Raw genomic sequence first — 22681 nt, forward strand, 5'->3', positions numbered from 1 at the left:
TGAATTCACTGCGGGTAGCCCGTCGCCGTGAGTCGGAGTGATCGAGTATGCGAGGAAAGGTCGCAGACGATGGAAAGAAATGCGAACGCGCAGTTGATGCGGGAGAGGGCGCCAGCTCATGATGACAGGCATCTTCAGGATCGTAAAGCTGATTCGGAATTATGAGACGCACCACAACTCCCCCCTCCCTCCCAAAAAAAGTGTGCCCCGCTATCAATAAAGTTATTATACAAATCTGGTCACTCACAAACACACGCAGCAACCGGATTATAAGACGCACCTCCAAATTTGTGCCCCGGTGTCAATAAAGTTATCATACAAATCTGGTCACTCACAAAGACACGCAGCTACCGGATTATAAGACGCACCTCCAAATTTGTGCCCCAGCATCAATAAAGTTATTTTACAAACCTCTTCACTCACACAGCTACCCGATTATAAGACGCATCCACCCACAAACGTGTGCTTTGAATGACATGGGGGGAAAAGTGCGTCTTATACTCGCCGATTTGAAAAACGCCATTGCCCTCTGTGGAGTGGTGGGCATAGTGCAGTTCATTTGCACGATCTGGGTTTCATTGCCGGGCCACGGCTAACACCAGTGGCGAGTGCTACCTGGCCAGGTCCCGAGGATGTCTTCCCCGTCACTGGATTGGAAACCCATTTCTGTGCAACTGCTTTTGTGCGTGTACCGTATCTCGTCGTTCTGTACCCGCACCTCTGAGGAGCACAGGTGGCTAACGTCCGGTGAGCAAACAAGTTCAAGGTACGGTACCGTACGTACACGGACCGAGGTGGTGAAGTATGGACAATTGGTGGAGCAATTCTAAGGGCCGACGCGACGATGGGAGGGAGAGAGGGGCGATAATCCTGCAGAGGATTATAAGTCACAGAAATTCTAAGTCGTCTTGTGTCAATCGCCCCGTGATTATGAATACGACTGTCATCATCATCATGCAAAGGGTTTATATATGATATCGGGCATATGTCAGTGTAGTTGGGCTGGACACCAGATGATAACTTAAAAGCCACGTTTATTATTTTTCAGTGAACAACATCACGGCATGGGCATAAAAACGCACGTATCTTACAAATTAAATTAATACATTTTTACAAAGCGCAACCTTGTCTCACTTCGGCCGTCCTCGCCCTCCACATTGGCGAGCCGACAAAGGATCGATTCACGATTATTCAACAGCTACGTACGCCAAATCGGAGTGCGCTCACGCAGCCATGCGACCTATTCGCCTTTACGCGAGGGCTGCGGCGACCGACGGACGAACGCGTGGGTGCTCGCGGTGGCATTCCAAGGCAAATGGGTTTTGGTGGATCCACGCAAAGAGTCGATGCTCCCCAAGCCCCGCTGGGCCACGCGCAGAGGGAGGCCACGACAGTGGCATTAGAGGAAGAGGGTTCACGGAGCCGTCTGTGCAACGCTCTCTCTCTCTCGCATGCCAAACGCACAAGGTGCCTCTCTCGTTTGTGCAACTTGCGAGTTCATATCACGAAGCAAAGGCACAGCCCTGCAATTGTTCACACCCACGTCACTGCTGGAGGAAGAGGCCTCCACTAGAGGGAGCTCAACAAATCAGAGCCCCCTCTCTCCCCCCCCCCCCACTCTAGGAGAGGGTACCTTGGCCTACTCTTCCACGTTGGCTAGACATCTTGGAGGAAGCAAGAGTAGCCACATTTCACCACACGAGAACGATGCTGATCGCTTCACTCTGGGAGTCAATACGGTAATGAATTAGTCCTGTACATTGAAATAGAAATGCATGCGAGTGTCAGGTAAGGCAACGTGAGTCTATGTAGTTATGCAATGGAAAGCGTACGATTGCACTAATACAATGCGCGAGTCAATGCAAGTTTAACCGACGCAGTGCCATGGAATTCAATGCAATGTGAATCGATGCAATCTGAATCGATGCTATGTGAATCGACGCAATGCGAATCGACGCCGGGCGGTTGGTGTCCAGTTCTCGGTGGTCAAGCGACCCCGCTGGGTCACGCCACCTCCGACGCTCCGTCCTCCTGGGAGCCCGCGACACCCGGGTTCGAGTCCTGGTTGAGAATCTCGCGATCCTCCTCTTTCTCGTCGTCGTCGTCGAAGCCGACGTTTGTGAAACCGCCCCTGGGCGCGGGCTGCAGTCGAGCACGCACCTCCTCAAACATCGTGAGCACCTGCACAAAGATAAAGACAAAAGGGTCCACCCCTCAGTGTAGTCTACATAGAATGTTGGGTCAAGTGCTCTCGGTGAGCACTTTGGAAGGCCGTCACAGCGCACGAAGGGGGTGGTGGGTGGACGCCCGACGGGATTTGTCTCGCCAGTGCTGATGTTTACAGGTATTAATCTTTAAGGCCGAGTCGACCTAGGGGATGTGCAAGATCGGGTGAGAAATTCGCTTGGCTGCGAGCGGGGTATCGAGATCGAGTCACCGGGTTCGTGGCACGGTGCGCCAACCGCTGCGCCACCACTCCCCACACACAGGCACAGAGTGACATCGTCAGTAACAATATTCTATTTTATCATCATCATCATCCGCGATCAATCCGCTGCTGAATGAAGGCCTTCTCAAGCCGTTGCCATGTCTCACGTTTCACGCGATGCAATGATCGGTCGAGGCATTGCCTCGTGGCCTTCGAGCATTGCGGGAGAAATCTGCGGCAGCCGCGCGCACCGAGTAGACATCCGCGGAAGCCGAGGCGTGCTCACCTTAGACTTGGGCACGAGGCCGACTCTGAAGAACTTGATGGCGCCCTCCTCGATCTTGGTGCAGTCCACCACGGTGGAGGCGATGTTCTCCGGGGAGGGGCCATCGCACAGCACCCCGTCCACCTGCATCATCGACATCATCATCGACGTCATCATCGACATCATCGTCGTCATCAGCATCTATTCAATCAAGAAAGTCTACCGGTACCACCACCGCCACCATAACCATCAACATCACCGAGTCAGTCAAGGGAGACTACCACTACAACCATCGTCATCATCGTCAAGACTGCCACCATCACCGTTGTCATTATGGGAGCCTACCACGACCATCACCCCCCCCACCCCCCCACCACCCCTTCCACCACCACCCCCACCGCCCCCCCACCGCCACCCCACCCCCCGCCCCGTACCTGTGCCCCCAGCTTGGCGTACACCTGGTTGTGATGAGTCGTGTCCGCTTCCCCCGTGGGGTTCGCTGACGTCACCGCGATGGGGCCCACCTGGGGGAGGGGGGAGGGGGCACGGGACCCGCGTTAGTGGGGGGAGGGGATCGGAGGGAGCGAATTTGGGGATCAGGGGGTTAGAGAGTGGGGGGGGGGGGGGTGCGGTGGATGGGAGAGGGTGGGGGGAGCACGCAGGGAGAATGAGGGGGGGGCGAGGAGGAGGGGATGGGGGGGGGTAGGGACAAGGCAGGGAGGGCGTGGGGTGGCAGAGTGGGAGGCAAGGATCAGGGGAAAGGGATCCGGAGTGAGTGAGAGACGGAGGGAGTGAGGAGAGGATGACAACAGGGAAAGAGGGGATTGGGGGAGCAGGGAGGCAGGTTTGGGATCAGGGGGAGCAAGCGAGGGAGGGAGGGAGGGGTGGGGGGGGGCTGTCACCAGGTCGATGAGCTGCGTGGTGACCGTGCAGTCCGGGTAGCGCACCGCGATGCTGTCCGGAGTGCCGATGAGCGACGCGGCGTCGCCCATGCCCAGGCTGTCCACCCACTCCCCTGCTCGGCGACAAAGACAAAGACCCCCCGCGTAGCCTTAGCGGACTCTTGGGGCAAGTGCCGCTAGCGAGCGGCGACTGCAAAGGCCGCTCCGCTGCTGGGAGACGCGCACGCAGGGGACGTCCACGGAGGAGATGGAGCGGCGAGGGCGGCTCGCGTGATAGGCGCTGCGCGGATCGTCGCATCGCGAGAATGCGACAGACGATGACAGCGGTGGATAGATCGTGCCCGCTGATGAGTATGCCGCAGCTGATGATGGTTGTGCCGATGATGACGGTGATGCTGATGACGGTTATGATGATGCTGCTGGTGACGGTGACGCCGCTGGAGGTGGTGATGATGATGATGAGGTTTCTGCGCACGCAGAGCCGTACCCCTCTTGATGACGAGGCTGACGGACGAGGGCCACGCGGCCTCCATGAGGCCCCAGAGCAGCGGCGAGAAGAGGTGGCGCACCGGCTCCAGCTGTCGCGTGCCCGAGATCCACAGCGACATGGGCCGGTGCTCCGCCTGCTTCTTGCTCCTGCCGAGGGACGGGGGGAGGGGGGCGAGGTGAGGCGAGATGAGGGAGGAATGGAAGCCACAAGGTGGTGCACTACTCGCTCCGAGAGTCCCCAAAGGTGGTTGTTCGTCTTGTGTCGCGATGCGCTCAACTCTCTGTCTCAACTCTCTCTCTGTCTCAACTCTCTCTCTCTCTGTCTGTCTCAACTCTCTCGATCTCTCTCCCATAACCTCTGCTCCTTCTCTCTGCCTCTCCCGACTCTCCCTCTACTCTCCATTTTCCTCTTTCTCCCATCTCCACTCTCCACTCTCTCCTCTCTCTATGCCCCCCTCTACCCCTCCCCCCCATGCCGCGTGTCTCCCCGCACCTGTACGCCTTCCTCACGGCCTCGGGGCGGTTGCACGCGGCCACGAGCACGTACACGGTGTCCGTGGGCACCCCGCACGTGCCCCCGTTCTTCATGATCTCTGCGGGGGGGAGGGGGGGGGGGGCAGTGGTCAGGGTCACAGCGCGACGGGCAGGTCAGTAGTAGAACGGGCAGCGCGAACATGCAGAGAGAATGTGTCATCGTCGGAATCTTTATTTAGACTGCACGAGGAATCCGATGAGCTGTGAAGCTCTTTCTCACAGATGTCCAGTATGGGCGGGTCAGCAAGTTACGACATCATCCTGACCACTATCATCAGAATTATCAGGATGATAATCAGGATGGTGATCATCATCCTGTCACTTTCGTGATCATCATCCTGATCATCAGAATGATCACAATCACCATCATGGTGTTATGCGCACAGTGACAGTGATCACGGTGTCGCTCACATCTCCTCCCATGCCCATCCCTCCCTCGCATCCCCCACTACCCCTCCCCCCCCGGTCCATTACCTGCGATCTGCTGCACGGAGGAGGCCTTGCGCGACGGCAGGTGCGGGCAGGAGGCGTGCGCCGCGCCCGCGGGGCCCCCCAGCTGCATCCAGGGCTTGCCTGCGGGCAGCGCAAAGCGGTGCAGCGTCTGCGCGGAGAGCGACGCCGCGAAGCAGTAGCAGCTGACGAGGCCGAAGATGACGGTGACGGCCTCGTCATAGCGGCGCGGCAGCGCGCCGAGCGCCTCGAGCAGGAAGCTCACCATGATGAGCTCGAAGCAGAGCGCCGACGCGAACCACATCTTGCTGAGGAAGACGGCGCCCAGCGCCACGAACAGGTTGAGCACCATAAAGCAGATGACCCCCGCCGAGAGGTCGAAGCCGCGCTCGCCCGCGGCGGCGAGGCCCGCGTAGCGCGTCACCCCCCAGATGAGCCACATGAGGCTGTAGAAGACGAACGCCGTGCTCTCGAGCGTCTTGCCGCGCGAGAACGAGATGGCGCCCGCCGCGAACTGCAGCAGCCCGCCCGCCACCACCACCCAGGGCAGCACCAGCGTGCTCAGGGGCCCCGCCGCCGGGTCCGCCGGCGCCGCCAGGGTCATGCCGAAGGCGGCCAGGGCGTTGCACGCGTGGCCCAGCGACTCGGCGTCGGTGTAGCGTGAGTAGCCGAGCACGGGCGCCGCCGAGTCGTCGGCCCCGGCGAAGAGGTCCGGGCGGACGCCGATGCGGAACAGCGCCCTGGTGAGCAGGCCCTGGCCCTCGGGCAGCCGGTGCCGACCGCCCGCGAGGTTGAAGAGGCGCACGAAGAAGAAGGCAAGGGCGGCGAGGAAGACGGCGACGGCGGCGCGCAGCGACGCGACCCCCAGGAAGCCGATCGAGTCGGAGGCGACGGCCACGCAGGAGGCGGCGAGCACCAGGCCCACTGCCACCTCGGCCAGGCTGCGGTCGGCGGCGGCGAGGGACGCGACGAGGAAGAGCGCGGCGAGGACGACGGGAGCCGGGGGCGGCAGCAGGGAGACGGAGCCGCCCAGGACGCCGCCCTCGCCGTGCCACGCCCAGAGGCCCAGCTGCAGGCCGGCGCCGCTGCTGACGAGCGACGCGAAGGCGAAGAAGACGCCGCCGAGCGCGTCGTTGGAGCGGAACGAGAGCACCGAGACGAGCAGCTGCAGGGCGAAGGCGGCGCCCAGCCACGGCACCTGCCCCCCGCTCAGCTGCGCCGTGATGCCCAGCGCCCTGCAGCCCAGGACGCTGGCCGCGAGCGCGCACGCCGCGTACCCGGCCACCGCCGTCTCGTTGGCGTCTCCCGGGACGCGCTTCCTCCTCGCCGCGGCCTCTCCGCCGCGGGCCCCCTGCTTGTTGGAGCCGGCCGTGCCGGGCAGGCCCAGCGCGCCCCTGCTCAGGTAGTGCGCGATGCGGCCCGCGCCGTAGTAGAGGCCCACCAGGGCCACCACGAGGTAGCTGGCGGCCACCCCGGAGGAGCCGAATCCCGGCGCGGCGGCGGAGCCCGCGTAGAGGAGCGCGATGCGGTGCGAGAGCGCGAAGGCCACGGCGCCCGACATCGCGGCGAGCAGCGTGGGGCCCTTGACGAGGCCCACGAAGCAGAGGAGCAGACAGGCCGGGGCGAAGGCCACGAGGCCCGGGGCCAGGGCCAGCCGCGTGCTGTGCTCGTCGCGGCCGACCGCCCCCTGGCCCATGAGCACCATGATGACCCCCTGGCCGGCCCAGAGCGCCGAGAGGATGAGGCAGAAGTTCACGAAGACCGACGCCTCGCACTGGAGCCTGCGGATGGCTGTGGGGGTTGGGCGGGGGGAATAGGAGCGGATGAGAATAGCGCAAGGGCAGCGCGGCGATAACGAGGCGAGCACGGGCAGAATGTGAGTAGTGCAGATGGAGGGCAGCACAGACAAGAAGCACACGTGTTAACAGCACGGTGCCGCACACACGGAGTTTTAAAAGTGCGGGCTATCTGACCTAGTGGAAGTGGTGGGGAGATGTGGAGGGGAGGGGGAATGAATAGCAGGGCTCGATGTTATTTACTAGCAGTCCACACGTCCTTTGGACATGAAAGTCCGTCTGTCCATCTCTGCGCCCTCTATCTCAGCCAGCCAGCCAGCGAGCAAAACTTTCGTCTAGTATATTATGGGTATGACAATCCCCACAATGGCGCGCATGATGAGACTATGCGGTGACCATTGTCTATAGGTATATATAGGGTGTAACGCGCAGTTGAAAAAGAAAAAGAACAGGCTTCGTGGCAAAAATTACAGGAGGTGTTAAAATGTTCAAACACACCCATTGCAAAGCGTCAAGTCTGCATGAACGACACGTGCGTGTGGTAAGACACGCAATCAAACGTGCTCTGACAATGTACGCGTTTGTCCTTGAAACGGATTGACCTAGACCAGCCTCCATTATGGCCTTGTCTCACCAGTGTTAGACCAGAGGACGCCGAAAGGCGAACAGCACAAGGGCAATGCCAATAGGAAAGCACCAACAGCTCGGATTGAGCAGTTACATCTATGGGACCCATTTTTAAATCCTTTATATTAAGTTCACTTGCTTGCTTGCTTGCGCGCTTATGACCGTGCAAATCTTTCGGTCGTTTTTTAACCCACTTCCCGTGATCCAATCGAGCTGACATTTTGCACACAGACTCGTTGTGCGTGACAATTTATTTTCGTGAATTTTTTTTTCCAAAATTTTACACTTTTTAGGAAAAAATCAATTATATTTAATTACCAATTGCTTAATGGTGGCAGGCAATCATCTGACCCATAGGTGGCAGCCATCTCAAGCCAGAGGACGAGAGGACTCTAGCCGCCACGCATATAAAGGATTTATAGTGAAAAACGTTGTTTTTACGGGTTAATTTTTTGCCGATATCGTGATGATGGAGTGACGCTGCAGTGGAGGTGGTTAGACACCAGGTGGCATCGCCTAACACGTTTCTTGCCACAATTTAAGAGGTAAAAAAAAAATACTGCACTTTATTTTTTATCACGAATAAATTGTTGTTTATTTATGAAAAAATAAATACTTCACCACGCTGGTCAGTGTCGGTTTGTTAAGTGGGGGGTTTGGGGGGGGGGAGATATGGATTGAATGGGACAGACGCTGCTGATATTGGTGGTGACTCGTGGCGTTCACAGCGCAATGCGCCGATCACCACGCCACCGTCCATCCAATTGTTTTAAATGACTTGTGAACATTGGCTCTCAAACCCCCCTTTCCAAAAAACAAAAATCCCCCGTGTAGCCGTTACAGACTGCTGAGGCAAGCGCTGTAAGCGAGCAGCACTTGTGAAGGCCGGTACGGCGCAAGACGGGGTGGGGTGGCCAGCACCACGCCCGGCCGACTTTGTCCAGACGCAAAAAAAGAACAAAGCTCCCACGTGTAGCCTTTACAGACTGTTGGGGCAAGCGCTGTAAGCGAGCATCACGTATGAAGGCCGGGTACGGCACACGACGGGGTGGGTGGCCAGCACCACGCCGCACGGATTTTAGTGGCGAGGGTCAGGGCCTGGCGGGTTGAGGGGGTGGTGGAGGGGTGAGGGGGGACTGCTCCCCCACCCCAGACCACTTAGGAGCTTCGCCTGCCCGGCACCCTTCCTAATGACGCTGCTGTGAAGAAGGGGACCCCCCCCCCACAGTGAAAGCCAATAGGAGTTGAGATTGAGGCTCCGCGGGCGTGGCAAGGGCAAAATGTAAACGAAAGCCATGTAAATATAACGTGTCTAGATCTACAAGTAATATTTAAAAATACTTTTTTTAAAACACGCTTCAATGAAATGTACCCGACTCGTAATGGGCAGAACTCCACGACTCCAGGAAGTGGCCCCGAGGCTTACCATAACGTAAGGGGCCGTGGTGATTTACAGCCAACGTTAGTTGAGCGTGGCCAATTAGACCCAAGCCGAAACATTAAATATAAAATGAATGTTTAAAAATACTTTTTTTTGGATATAATATAGTATTGTCATCAGTATGACATAAGTATACCAAGTTTGCAGTCGATACCACATTGGGAAGTGGGTTAAAATTGAGTTACAAGATTTGAGAATACGACAACAACAACAGAGTGAGTTAAATAAAAGCGTCTAAAATGATCTAAATCCTCCCGTAAATCACGTGACTTGTGTGCCCCCCCCCACTCAGAATCGCTCCCCTCTCCCCGCTGCCCACTGTGAAAACAGACGCCGCTCCGTGAAGCAGCAGTAGCAGCAGTGTAGTCGAGGCCCCGATGTAGCCTCCTCCTCCCCATCCTCATCTCTCCTGACCCACTGCTCCTCTCATTTCCCATCCTATTCCTGTCCAATCTCATTCTTCTGTCTTCTCCGTCCCATTCCTTCTCTCCGTTTCCACGGATTACAACTTCCTGTGACCCGACTGCCCTTTCCGTGGTGCGCGTCTGGGTAGGAGCCGACCAATCCTAGCAACCAGTTTGCGCAACTTAGTTGCGTGCAATTGCTTCGCTTACGTGTGGGCATCTCTGCAACTAGTTGTGCAACCGATTGCTGCCGCGTAGGCAGCCGACTTCGATGTGTAGGCATCGATCTGCTCAGCGATTTGCAGCGACGAATCTCAGCACGTGTTGCACATTTGCCAGCAGATAAGAAATGTCATTTTTTGCACAACTACTTGCTCAGATTTGGACAAAGCAGTTGTGCGCGATTAACCGAGGCCGCGCGCGAGATTTCGGTAGCGCAACCGATTGCTGCTCGGGTGTGGAACAGACTTTGGTCTCCACCCCCCCCCGCCACCCCCCAACGGCAGCCCTCGCCCGCAGTGCGGAGGAGGATGAGTGGGAGGAGGAGGAGTGGGAGGAGGAGGAGTGGGATGAGGAGGAGGAGTGGGAGGAGGATGGAGGAGTGGGGAGGAGGAGGAGTGGGAAGGAGGAGTGGGAGGAGGAGGAGTGGGAGGAGGAGGAGTGGGAAGGAGGAGTGGGAGGAGGAGGAGGAGTGGGATTAGGAGGAGGAGTGGGAGGAGGAGGAGGAGTGGGGAGGAGGAGTGGGAGGAGGAGGAGGAGGAGTGGGATTAGGAGGAGGAGTGGGAGGAGGAGGAGTGGGAGGAGGAGTAGTGGGATGAGTGGGAGGAGGAGGAGTGGGAGGAGGAGGCGAACCTGCGAATGCGAGGAGTGCGGAGACGACGAGCAGCAGCAGGCCCAGCGCCGTGGGCTCGAAGCGGCCCGGGGCGTAGCTCTCGATGGCGAGCAGCAGGGACCCTGCGGTGGGGGTCGTGGGGGGGATGGTGGTGGGGGGTGTCGGGGGGTGGGGGGTGGTGGGTGGTGGTGGGGGGTGGTGCGGGGTGGGGTTGGTGGTGGGTAAGTGGGGTGATGAGGGATGGTGGGGGGGGGGAGATGGGGGGGAGATGGGGGGGGAGATGGGGGGGGGAGATGGTGGGGGGTAGGGGGAGATGGTGGAGGGTTGGTGGTAGGTGGGTATGGTGGTGGTGGGAGAACGTGGGGAGGGAGAACGTGAGGGTTGGTGGGGGGATGGTGGGGGGTGTTGGTGGGGGGTGTTGGTGGGGGGTTGGTGGGGGGGATGGTGGGGGGGTGGTGGGGGGGTGGCGGTGCGGGAGAACGTGGGGGTGGTGGGGGTTGGGGGGGGGGGTGGTGGGGGTTGGGGGGGGGGGACGCCAGACACGCGGTGAGAGACGCCCACCCACACACTCCGCCAGTCGCCGGCATTCGCGGACTGCCGGGCTGAGCGCCGCCAGCCATCACCGGACACCGATGCTCATGCTGCTGCTGCAGGTTTACACTTTTCCGCTTCTCTTCGTTAGCAAGGGCGGCACGGCGCACGAGCTGGAGGCGTCGGTGTGACCAAGCACCACGCGTTCACGGCCGCCTTTGTCTCCCCAGTGCCGGTGTTTAGTACACACCGCAACGGCAAAACACACAAAGACAGAGATCGCCCGTATAGCTATAAGCGATTGTTGGGGTGTGGGGGGGGCAAGCGCTGTGAGCGAAGGACATAGGGAGGCCGACACGGCACACGAGGGAGTGATGTGGCCAGCACCACATCCGGCCACGTCTGTCTCCCAGTGGTGATGTTTAACACCGCCGAACCGGGTACTCGTTTTAGGCCGAGTCGACCTAGGAGAGGCCCAGGTAGGTTCAACTATTCGCCACGGTTTATTGGTGGCGAGCCGTAATCGAACTCGGGTCGTCAGGTTCGCGGCCGCAGTGCGCCAACCACGACACCACCGCTCTCCGTAACAGAAGTTGTTGTGGGTTAGATCGCGTAAACACAAATGTATCGTTAACGATAATTATAATACATTTTGGTCGCGAAAGCCTAAGTGTTAAACCACCGCTCTCCAACCACCACCACCAAGCACCGCAACCATCAACAACAACAGCAGCAGCAGCTTCTTACCTGCCGAGATGGACATGATTCCGACAGAGTTGTGCAGTTTTGGAGCCATCCTCTCCGCCTTCTGATCGCTCGCCGCACTCATAACTTCCTAAACGAGTTGATCGATACGATCTTATAATGAAGCCCGTGTCTTGTTGGTTTTCACGAATTACTCGTGAAAGAGCGTGTCCCCTGTGCCGCGTGTTTAAACCCTGTGCGATGAAAGTTCGCGGCGCTCTAGTTGAGCCGAGCGAGACGGCGGCTTGGTCAGCGGCGTGCGGAATGCGAGTAACTGATTCTCTCTCTTCGTGAGCAGCACCCCTAAGCCTCCGCCTCTATTTCTACACAGAGGAGGGCGGGGGCGTGGAGGGAGGTAGAGAGTGGGGGTGGGAAGGAGGTAGAGAGTGGGGCAGGGAGTGTGGGTGGGAGGGAGGACAGGAAGGAAGAGGAAGAAAGAAATGGAAGTTGGTGGTTGGAGGGAGGTGGTGTGGGCGGCGGTGGTGGAGGTGGGAGGAGGAAGCGGTGGGGGTGATGGCGGAGGGGAGAACGGTGGGGGGAGGGAGCAGTGAGTGGAGGTGTGTGACCTACGTCAGAGGTGAATAAGTCGATGGGCTCTGATGTCACCACCAGCCCAACCCCCCACCCACCACTCTCCTCCACTCCTTGCTCGCGTCCGCGTGCGAGGAATGTCCCGTGGGATTTCCCACGTGGGAATTCCTCGAGGGTCTTACTTTGTGCTGATTTATTTGTGTATTCGTGATGTCTCGGTGATGCGTCGTGGCGTGGAGCGGTGGTGCCGCGGACTGGCGCGCTCACGTGAAAATGATGAATGAACCCGGCCACCAGAGTTTGATTCGTGGCCACGGCTAACACAGTGGCGAGTGACTACTGAACCGGCCCTGACGCCCTCCCCCCCCCTCCCCCACTTCATTGTCCCGCACTGACCCAGCGAGGTGAAGTATGGTCAAGTAACCGCCCACGGACCTGTACGGCGTGAGGAGGCCATCATCCAGCAGTGGATTGACAATGTGCCCTAATGATCAACAATAGAACGTATCAAGGACAACGTTCTCTTTCACAATATGTGCGTAAAGTATCAATAATAGTAACGTTGCCCGAAACGTCGCGTATTATACACGTTTTATTGATATTGAGGTCACACACAGTGTTGCTATTAATGACGAATATGTTGAGATTTTATATATATTGGTGGGGGGTGTTAATTGTGCTCGTGCATCTGACTGCCAACAGAAGTAATTTCATTATCACCAGCATCATCATCAGCATCACCAGCATCATCACCGCCAGCATCATCATCAGCAGCAGCAGCATCACCATCATCATCACCAGCATCATCATCAGCATCACCAGCATCATCATCACCAGCATCATCATCAGCAGCAGCATCACCATCATCATCACCAGCATCATCACCAGCATCATCATCACCAGCATCATCATCAGCAGCACCATCACCAGCACCAGCATCATCATCAGCAGCAGCATCGCCAGATCATCACAGCACTGGCTGAGTTCAGTCGGTTACCGCTCGTGGCCACTGACGCTGCACATTGCCGGGCTGGAACTGAACTCGGCTCGCTGCTAACCATTGCGCCACCGCTCTTCACACAGCCACGGACTTGACAGTCCTTTGGAGAAATGCTGCGTACAACAAACCGACGTTTCGCGCGAGAACCCTTCAGCAGCGCACATAGAGGGCAGAGAGGATCGACCGGCTTGACTGACTTTGGGGACCTGGGCTCAAACGTTCACGTTGTTGAGACATATTGAGCAATGAACGGTCTTGAATCGGCATGGCAGTTCTGCAGCACATCGTCAGATATTTGAGAGACATCATGAGCAAAACAAATCACCGAATAGCCTGACCGCTGGCTTGACGGACACGCGGCATGAGATGCGTCAACTGTGTATTTGGAGTTTGCATTCTCTCGCTCTCTCTCTCTTCCCGTGGACGTGCGGATTTTTCTCCGGGTTCTCTGGCTTTTCCGTCCACGTTTAGAATCAAAATTTGCTTGAAGTATTTGGCTGCTATCAATGTCCACGTGATAAGCCACTTTCGTTGAGCTATCATTTGTGGCCAGGGCGCTTCTGAAAAGAAGCAAAGTTGGTGGTTGGAGGTAAGTAACACAAACATAGTTTAGTTGTATTTGTATATATTTGAAGTGATGTTTTTACCTTCCCGATACTTTCCACCCCTATCGTGTTTTTTTTCTCTCTCTCTCTCTCACCTATTGTTTGTTGTTGTAACGTTCTGACTTGCCCCGCGACTGGACATCCGTGAAAGAAAAAAGACAAAGAAGAGCTTCATAGCTCATCGGATTCTTCCTCCCAGCAGTTTCAGATTATCCCAGTAGCAAAAGTAGCTACACATGCTACGGGCCCGCACTTCCAAGGGCCCCGCGCTAAATGCTTCCAAGCTATAAATTCCGGTTCAGTGATTCCGCACTTTCCCTATTACTATAGTACTATACCGCCTTCAACTTTTTTGAACGACTGGGTGTTTAAGGTTAGCGATTTTATCTGGCCGTATAGCAAATAAAAAAATACAATTACTTTACTGTGCAAGTTAAAATTTAGTTTTAATATTTCAAACACATGCCACAGGCCACGCGCGAGTTTAATCCGGCACTGCTCCCAGCCTAAATATTCCGATGATTCCGATTCTCGCGCGCGCGCGCCGGCGGTTTGGCCTCAGTCGACCCGCGGGCCACGCGGGGCTGGTGACGTCACAGCGCTCATCAGGAGACGCGTCACCGCCTCTGCCGGCCGGACGAACGCGGAAGAATCTCTCGTTAACTCGCTCGGCTCGGCGATCGGGCTTCAACTGAACCTACGTTCAGCGATAGTTAGCAGCAGTTGCTGTTGTTGTTTTTTTGTTGCTTGTTGCTGCAACTGTTGTTGCTGCAACTGTTGTTAACGTAGCGAGCCAGGGTGTTGAGCGGAGAGCGAGAGAAGCGATGTTCGCGCTCAGGGTGGCCGCCTCTGCCTGCCTGCGTGTGCGCGGCGTGCAGGTTGGAACACACCAGCGACAACTCCACGCTGCCTCTCTCTCTCTCTCTCCACTTGTGTCTGTCTCTCTGCTGTGTCCTTCTTGCTGTGTCTCTCTGCCGTGTCTCCGCTCTCTCCACGCTGACTCTCTGGTCTCCGCCGTCTCTCTGCTGTGTCCTTCTTGCTGTGTCTCTCTGCCGTGTCTCCGCTCTCTCCACGCTGACTCTCTGGTCTCCGCCGTCTCTCTGCTGTGTCCTTCTTGCTGTGTCTCTCTGCCGTGTCTCCGCTCTCTCCACGCTGACTCTCTGGTCTCCGCCGTCTCTCTGCTGTGTCCTTCTTGCTGTGTCTCTCTGCCGTGTCTCCGCTCTCTCCACGCTGACTCTCTGGTCTCCGCCGTCTCTCTGCTGTGTCCTTCTTGCTGTGTCTCTCTGCCGTGTCTCCGCTCTCTCCACGCTGACTCTCTGGTCTCCGCCGTCTCTCTGCTGTGTCCTTCTTGCTGTGTCTCTCTGCCGTGTCTCCGCTCTCTCCACGCTGACTCTCTGGTCTCCGCCGTCTCTCTGCTGTGTCCTTCTTGCTGTGTCTCTCTGCCGTGTCTCCGCTCTCTCCACGCTGACTCTCTGGTCTCCGCCGTCTCTCTGCTGTGTCCTTCTTGCTGTGTCTCTCTGCCGTGTCTCCGCTCTCTCCACGCTGACTCTCTGGTCTCCGCCGTCTCTGCTGCCGCTGTATCCGCTGCATCTCCCAGCTGTGCCTCTCTTTCGTCTCTCCCCCATGTCTCTTCGCTGTCTCTCACGCTCTCTCTGCTGTGTCGCTCAGCTAATTATTTCCCTGTGTCTCTTTCGCTGTCTCTCTCCCCTGTGTCCCTCTGCTAACTCTCCACCGTGTCTCCGCGCCGTGCCTCCCCGCTCTGTCTACCTGCAAGTCCGTGTCTCCGTCCGTGTCCGTGTATTCTACAGACCGTGCGTGAAGTATATGGGCCTTTGTGTGTGTGTGTCGGCACGGTGAGGTTCTAACCGAGCCTGTGTTGCGTCTCTTCGCCGCGTGTCCCTTGCCCCGTGTCCCCACTCAATCGGGCACAGGTAGAGTTCACGGGGTCACCAGGTAGAGTTCACGGGGGTCACCAGGTAGAGTCAAGGGGTCATCAGGTAGAGTCAAGGGGGTCACCAGGTAGAGTCAAGAGGTCACCAGGTAGAGTCAAGGGGTCACCAGGTAGAGTCAAGGGGTCACCAGGTAGAGTCAAGGGGTCACCAGGCTGCGCTCTCTGAAGGGTGTCGAGAGGGTTTGGTGTTGGTGGTGGTGACTGTGTTGGCACTTGACCCACGCGTGCCCCCCATTAGCTCGGTTGACTGCGCACGGTGCGAAAGAAGTTCAGCGAACGTACACATCTGTCCGTCTCCCCCACACCTCCACGTGTCCACCCCCTCTCCGCCCACCCCCGTGTCTCAGGCTGTCTCGGCGCCGTGTCTCCTGGCGGCTCGCCACCGTCTCTGCTCGGCCTCGTCCTCCTCCTCCTCCTCCGCGCCCTTCGCTATCGACCGTCTGGACCACCTCGTGCTGACCGTGCGGAGCCTCGAGCACACCATCGCCTTCTACACGCGCGTGCTGGGCATGCACGAGGTCACGTTCAAGGTGCGTGCGCGTCTGTGTGTCTTGTGTGCGCGTGCACCTAGCCTGGCACAAGCGGTGTGGTGTGGCCGTTAGCGCGCCGTGCTACGAACCGTCAACGCCAGCGACGATTTTTTGAACCGGTCCTGGGCCTGCCCTAGATCGACTCGGCCTCAAATGAGTACCTGGTGCGGTGTGTAGTCAACATTGTGCCGTCGTCAGCGACGAATATTTAAACCGGTTCTGGTGGGGAGGGGAGTGGGAGGACGAAATTCAGCATTGGATCGATCATGCTCGATGATGATGATGGGAGTGGGGGGGGGCTAGGCGATAGGCTATGAAGGTGGGGGGGGTATTTAACTGGTGGGTGGGGGGGCAGAGGGGGTGCCGTGGTGGCGAGATGTTAACTACCTCGCCTGGCATACAGGAGGTCATGGGGGTTCGATCCCGACCCTGACGCCTGCTGCTGTATATTTGGATGCTGTACATTTTTACAATCTTGATTTTTTCAAATCAAGATTGTACATTTGGAGTATACGTGTCTCTCTCTGCCCGTGGTCGTGTTGCATTTTCTCCCCTCCACATTCAGAGCCGGAACATGCGTTGCTGAAAATTGCCGCGGCTGCTGTGAATGTCCACATGATACGCCAGTTCGTTGAGCTATCATCTGTGATAGCCAGCTATGTAGCTCAGTGTGGCCTCACCTGGTAAAATAAACAAAAAATTGTTGGAATAGTTTTGAGTCGTGTTGGGGCGCCCATGCTATGCGGTGGAGGAGGCAAGTGGCTTGATGGAGGCGTTGTTGAGTGGGGTCGAGTGATAACTCGATTGCTCCCGATGGCGGCGGCGGTGCAGGGAGGTCGCAAGGCGCTGGGCTTCGGGAAGCACAAGTTTAACCTCCACGAGGCGGGGAATGAGTTCGAGCCCAAGGCCAGGCTCCCGACTCCCGGCTCCATCGACCTGTGCCTCATCACGCACGCGCCCATCGGCAGCGTCGTGCGGCACCTGCAGGTAACCACGGCAACGTCTTCCTCCTCGTCGCCGTCGTCGTCGTGTTCGTCAACTTCATCATCGTTTTCTTGGTTCTTTCGGTAAAGTCACATAGAAGGGAAATAATAAAAATAAAACATATTAAAATAATTCTCACGACGTTTCGGCCACAACGCAAGCAGCCGTCCTCAGGTGAAAAGAACAGGTCGGTCGGAAAGACAGCGTCTGAAAGACCTGTTCTTTTCACCTGAGGACGGCTGCTTGCGTTGTGGCCGAAACGTCGTGAGAATTGTATTTTATTATGGTTTATTTTTATTATTTTATTATTTCCCTTCTACGTGACTTTACCGAAATAACCAAGAAGATGAATCCCTGCAGTCACGAAAGCTTTAAATAGAAAATAAAAATTCGTCATCGTTGTTTGAGTTTGTTGTCTTTCCGCTGCACCTCCGATTAGTGCGGTTGGCTGCGTGCGAAAGAAGTTCAACGTACATACGTGCATACGCATTGTCATTCCCGTAATAATCATCATCGTCGTCGTTATTGTTGTCATGACATTTTATAATAATTTTCAACATTATCGTTAATGTCAACTTCATTATCATCACCATCATCATCACATTCAACGTCAGCATCATTTCATGCAGCACCTTCAAGTAACACTACCTGTATCATAACACAGGTGTCGTGGCTCAACTCACTGAGATGACCTGCATATCACCAAAGCGCGTCGTCCCCACGTGTCTATCGCGCACACGCGTGTAATGCGCAGGAGTGTAATGCACACGCACACACACCCACCCACACACGCGCACACACCCACACACCCACCCACACACCCACACACGCACACACCCGTACACCCGTACACCCACACACACACACACCCACACACCCACACACACACACACCCACACACCCACACACACCCACACACACACCCACACACACACACACACACCCACACACCCACACACACCCACACACACACCCACACACACCCACACACACCCACACACCCACACGCGTGCCACGCGCAGGAGTGTAACGTGCCGGTGGAGGAGGGCCCCGTGATGCGGACGGGAGCCACGGGCCCCATCGTGTCCGTCTACTTCCGCGACCCTGACCACAACCTCATCGAGGTCTCCAACTACGATCACAGCGACCCCGACTCGTCCGCCTCGTCCACCTCGTCGGCCTGACACGCCACGCTCTCCACGCTCTCCACGCTCCTCGCCACGCTCTCCGACCGTGTCCCCACAACCGCGTCGACCCCCCCGCCTCCGGCCATGACCTTCGTCGAATTTGTCCGATGCACGACGCCGAGATTGATTTTTTTCGCACCTCTAATTCACGCTCACGACGATTTGTTTGTCTTGTGTTCTGCAATACGATTCCGTTAACTTGTGTGTGTGTGTGTTCGCCTTCCCCAATCTACGTGCTCGTCTTTCTGTTCATCGCAACCACGCAAGCTATCGGACCACCGTGTGGAATCATTGGAAAATTTGTTTGTAAAAAATAAATGCAATTGAAAGTGGATGTGTTCACGCGGTTCTGTTCGTGTTAACCACCCCACCCCCTCGTGTGCCGTGCCGGCTTTCAAAGATGCCCGCTAACAGCACTTGCCCCAACAGCCTGTTAAGGCTGCACAGGAGATTTTTGTCTTTGTCATCCCTGTGTGGAGGAGTGACGCAGTGGTTAGCGCACGGCGCTACAAACCCGGCGACCCGAGTTCGATTCCCACTCGCAGCCAATAACGAACATCTGAACCATTGCTGGGCTCCCCCCTAGGTTGACTCCGTCTTCAATGAGCGACTGGTGCTGTGTGTTGACATCAGCACTGAGGATACAAAGGCCGTGGTGCCAGCCGCACCATCCCCTCGTGCACTGTTCTGGCATTAATACTGCCTCGCAGCACTTGCCCCAACAGCCTGGTGAGGCTACACGGGGGATCTTTGTCGTTTATTTTCATAAAGGCTCCCCCAGCCTCACATAGCCTTCCTCTAACAGACACAGTCTCGTACAGTACGTATTCTACTTCAGTTATAACACACACTATACACTACACGACTGTACGTGGTCTAGTGCGTTCCACATATGGATTATATATAATACACAGCGGTTTCATTACAGCAACAACACATGCACGTGTTCCGTGTGTGTGTACAAACAACTCGGCATTTTATGCAAATTAAAACCACCAGTTCCAGAAGAACTGTCTTGTCAGTCGAGAGAAAATGTACGGATGTGTTTGAATGTGTTTTTTGTGTGTGTGTGTGGTGCATCTCCAACGTGGAGTTGAACACGTGGCGTTCAGCCTCGCCAAAATCCCGGCCGTACACCTCAACCTGCCAGATGAGGTCGACGGCACTGTATGCATCAGCTGTCCTCACCCAACCGGTCGGTAGAACGCGCCGGCTCCACACTGCGTCACTTTAACCACTCGCGCGCCTCCCCCACTCCTCCCAGATCTTACACAAGCAGTGACGCAGTGTGTGTGTCCTCCGATTTCTAGTTAGCGCCATCGCCGTAACCTCCGATTATCACGGTCGGTTTTAGTACGGTGCGAAAGACGTTACAACATAAGTGCGTAAGTTTAACACGTAGGCTTTCGCGACCAATATCATCCATAATAGAGGTTTTTTTTATTGGGGTTAGATCGCGTAAATACATAAATGTGTCGTTAAAACCCGCCACCACCCGACACAGCCAACTTGTAAGGGTTGTAACGTGAACAGAACATGCCAATTCGTCACTAGTACGACATTTCGCCAGTAATTACAACTCGCTTCATCAGGCGACAGACATTTGTAACCGTTCATTTGCAGCGCTGCAAATGCACAAATCAACAGGGCATAGAATACCAAAAGCAAATAAAATAACACGAGAGTTGAAACTGCCCAAGTAATTAAAACGACACGTACGTAACCTTATTTTACTTCGTTTTTTTGTCGCTTCGGTTGATCCAGGCCACTCTTACAAACGAAACTCAATCCTGCCCTCTTGAGCTATCACCAGCTGGTCACATCACATACGAGAATGAATTTGCAACGTCACTCAGTCACTCAACCATCCATGCAACCAGCCACTCACTCGGCCACTCCCTCACTGCAACTCGCTGACTCTTGCAAATGAGCCTCATCCTCACTATTCTCTTGAATCCTCACCAGGTTAAACACAATCAAATGAACCAGTATATATATACACTCTAATATATGAGTAGTGTCATAGCGCCGGCTGGTGGACGGCAGCGGCAGCTGTGGTGGACAGACAGCACACACGCCGGTGAGGGCGTGAGCACGGTGTTGGCAGGGAGGAGGAACTGGGGCAAGGGTCACGGAGTACCCCATCTGGAGGCGCCTGGAACCTGCTGGAACCTGCTGGCGGGTTCGAGAAGGGAGGCGCGGTCAGGGCGGAGCCAGGCGGCGCTGGGAGCATAAAAGGAGCCGAGAGTGGGGGGCTCGGGGCTGCCGTGTCTGGGAGTGAACTCGTCTCGTCGTCGCTGCTGTCTCCGCTAGACACTGCGCTGCTGGAAGTTGTTGGCTGTCTCAGTCGGCGCCGTCAGTGTTAGACGGCTCGTGTTGTGTCAGAGGTCGCAATCGGGTACCCGATACCCGTACCCTACCCGATACCCTCTTAATGTAAAATCAGAGAGCCGAAAATAACAACTAACATCGGAAGGTGGTAGGATGGGAACATCACAGCCAGTTACGACTTAAACTGATTGATGATGCTCTTCCAATGATTGCTCAGTTTATACCAATCTTCTCGATTGAAGTTGTGTCTGTATACGTGGATGGCTTCATGAACGAATCTTTGTTGATGGCCAGTGGGTTTGCAAAGTACCTTCGTCTTAGAGAACTCAAGCTTTAAGTCACCGTTCAAGGGAAGTAAAGCGGGACCGGGCAGGAACGCGTCATGGCTCGACGGGACGATGTCCGCTCCGTGGTCGAGACGGACAACGGAGTGGCGGCGAAAGGACGGAGCCACACGACCAGCTCGCGTTGCAGGTGCCTGGATTTGAATCTTTGTGTCGCGGGACTGCGGGAGATGGCGACCGCTTCAAGTTCATGTATTAGGTGTATAGCCCTGTGAGCCATTCGGCTCTTGAATCGGGTGCAACCGCAACAAACAAAAAACTAAAACATGAACAAAAAACATCTTAAAGTGAATATGTGACTGAGTGCAAACAGAAAATCCAAGAAAAGACAGCAACACATTGCAGAAAGAGCACCGTACACCAACGCTGTGTGCAAAAATCCCAGTGGGATGCAAGTCAAACAACCAACAACAACCACAAGACAACTTAGATTAGGGCCATCAGTCTAACTCTGTACTACAACAAACAAACATGGCTAAACCAATACACTTTTCGAAATCACCAAAATAAAGCCATGAAAGCAATGAAACAGTTATCATAGCCACTGTGACGGAATTTTCACAAAAAATGGCATAAACATGTACTACCAAAACCCTGCAGCCATAGCTGGCTGCATGAGTCACTCCACAACAGCAGGAGCATCAATCGGAGTATTATAATTTTTCAATGCACCTTTAAGATCAGCACACTAAATCAAAACACAGATCATACTTTGTAGCGATCATCCGGAGCGAAACATTGTATTTTAAGCCACTAAATTGCAGTGGCAGTATGCGGAGGCGTTCAATCCAGCAGCTGGTAGATCACGGCCAATGATGGTGCTTGATGATGATCATGATAATCAATACCGGGTGGGGTCGAGCAGGACCCTAACACGTGTTTCCGAGGTCGAGTTTAATCTGGCTGCGTTACCTGGTGATGTGTCACCATGGAGATAAGCACAGTCAAACACAACCATCCCTGGATGAATTGGCTGACCAATGATTCAAAAGACAAACAACAACCCTGCATAGTTCTTCTTGGTTCTTTCGGTAAAGTCAAGTAGAAGGGAAATAATAAAATAATAAAAATAAAACATAATAAAATAATTCTCACGACGTTTTCGGCCACAACGCAAGCAGCCGTCCTCAGGTGAAGAACAGGTCTGTCGGGAAGACAGCGTCTGAATGAAACACCCCAGGCTTGGAGCGTATATTTAAGCTGGGTTGGAGAGGGAAGAGCGCCTTAACAAAATAATTTGCATATCAAGAGGAATTTAGCATATTTATGGGAAATGCAGATATGGGATTAGTACTACTTGTGAAATGCGTAGGAGGTGGGCGGGGGATTTCAAAGTCATATTATGCCCCTGCATAGCCTTCAACAGCCCCTTGGGGAAGTGCTGTTAGCGAGTAGCACCTGTGGAGGCCGACACACGCGATGGGGTGGGTGGCCAGCACCCTGCACAACCGCCTTTGTCTCCCGAGTGGCGATGTTTACACACCACTCATTTGAGGCTGAGTCGACCTAGGGGAGGCCCAGGACCGGTTCAGACAATCGTCACTGCTGGTGTTGGTGGCCGTGAGCGGGAATTGAACTCGGGTCGCCAGGTTCGTAGCGCAGCGCGCTAACCACGACATTACCTCTCCCCCACATATCTACTCACGCATCCACCTACCCACCGCATCACTTACCTGCTCACCAACCCCACTCACTGACGCACCCACTCAGCGCCTTCACGTGAATATATCGGGCAAGGCGAAGGTGAAACTTGCACCGAGGATGCGGGTCGATGG

The 22681-nt window shown here is 55.7% G+C and overlaps 2 protein-coding genes across 3 annotated transcripts; one reads left to right on the forward strand and one right to left on the reverse strand.

The window, feature by feature from the left end:
- Positions 1 to 1066: 1066 nt before the first annotated feature.
- LOC144937522 (uncharacterized) lies at positions 1067 to 10788 on the reverse strand. The gene is made up of 9 exons (XM_078864764.1): positions 10734 to 10788; positions 10189 to 10290; positions 5093 to 6859; positions 4578 to 4677; positions 4083 to 4231; positions 3596 to 3708; positions 3128 to 3217; positions 2715 to 2837; positions 1067 to 2181 (listed from the first exon to the last, which is right to left on the reverse strand). The coding sequence occupies exons 1-9, from the start codon at positions 10786 to 10788 to the stop codon at positions 2005 to 2007; spliced, it is 2676 nt and encodes an 891-aa protein (XP_078720890.1). The 3' UTR covers positions 1067 to 2004.
- Positions 10772 to 18511, forward strand: GLOD5 (glyoxalase domain containing 5). Of its 2 annotated transcripts, none has more exons than XM_078864925.1 (4): positions 10772 to 10821; positions 15878 to 16060; positions 16892 to 17047; positions 18067 to 18511. In XM_078864925.1, the coding sequence occupies exons 1-4, from the start codon at positions 10801 to 10803 to the stop codon at positions 18226 to 18228; spliced, it is 522 nt and encodes a 173-aa protein (XP_078721051.1). In that variant the 5' UTR covers positions 10772 to 10800; the 3' UTR covers positions 18229 to 18511. The 2 variants fall into 2 exon arrangements, with proteins under 2 accessions (XP_078721051.1, XP_078721050.1); XM_078864924.1 differs by lacking the exon at positions 10772 to 10821 and adding an exon at positions 14189 to 14457 and having other exon boundaries at positions 18067 to 18510.
- Positions 18512 to 22681: the final 4170 nt, after the last annotated feature.

This window comes from Lampetra fluviatilis, chromosome 19, assembly GCF_964198595.1.
Source record: "Lampetra fluviatilis chromosome 19, kcLamFluv1.1, whole genome shotgun sequence".
Classification (NCBI taxonomy): Eukaryota; Metazoa; Chordata; class Hyperoartia; order Petromyzontiformes; family Petromyzontidae; genus Lampetra; species Lampetra fluviatilis.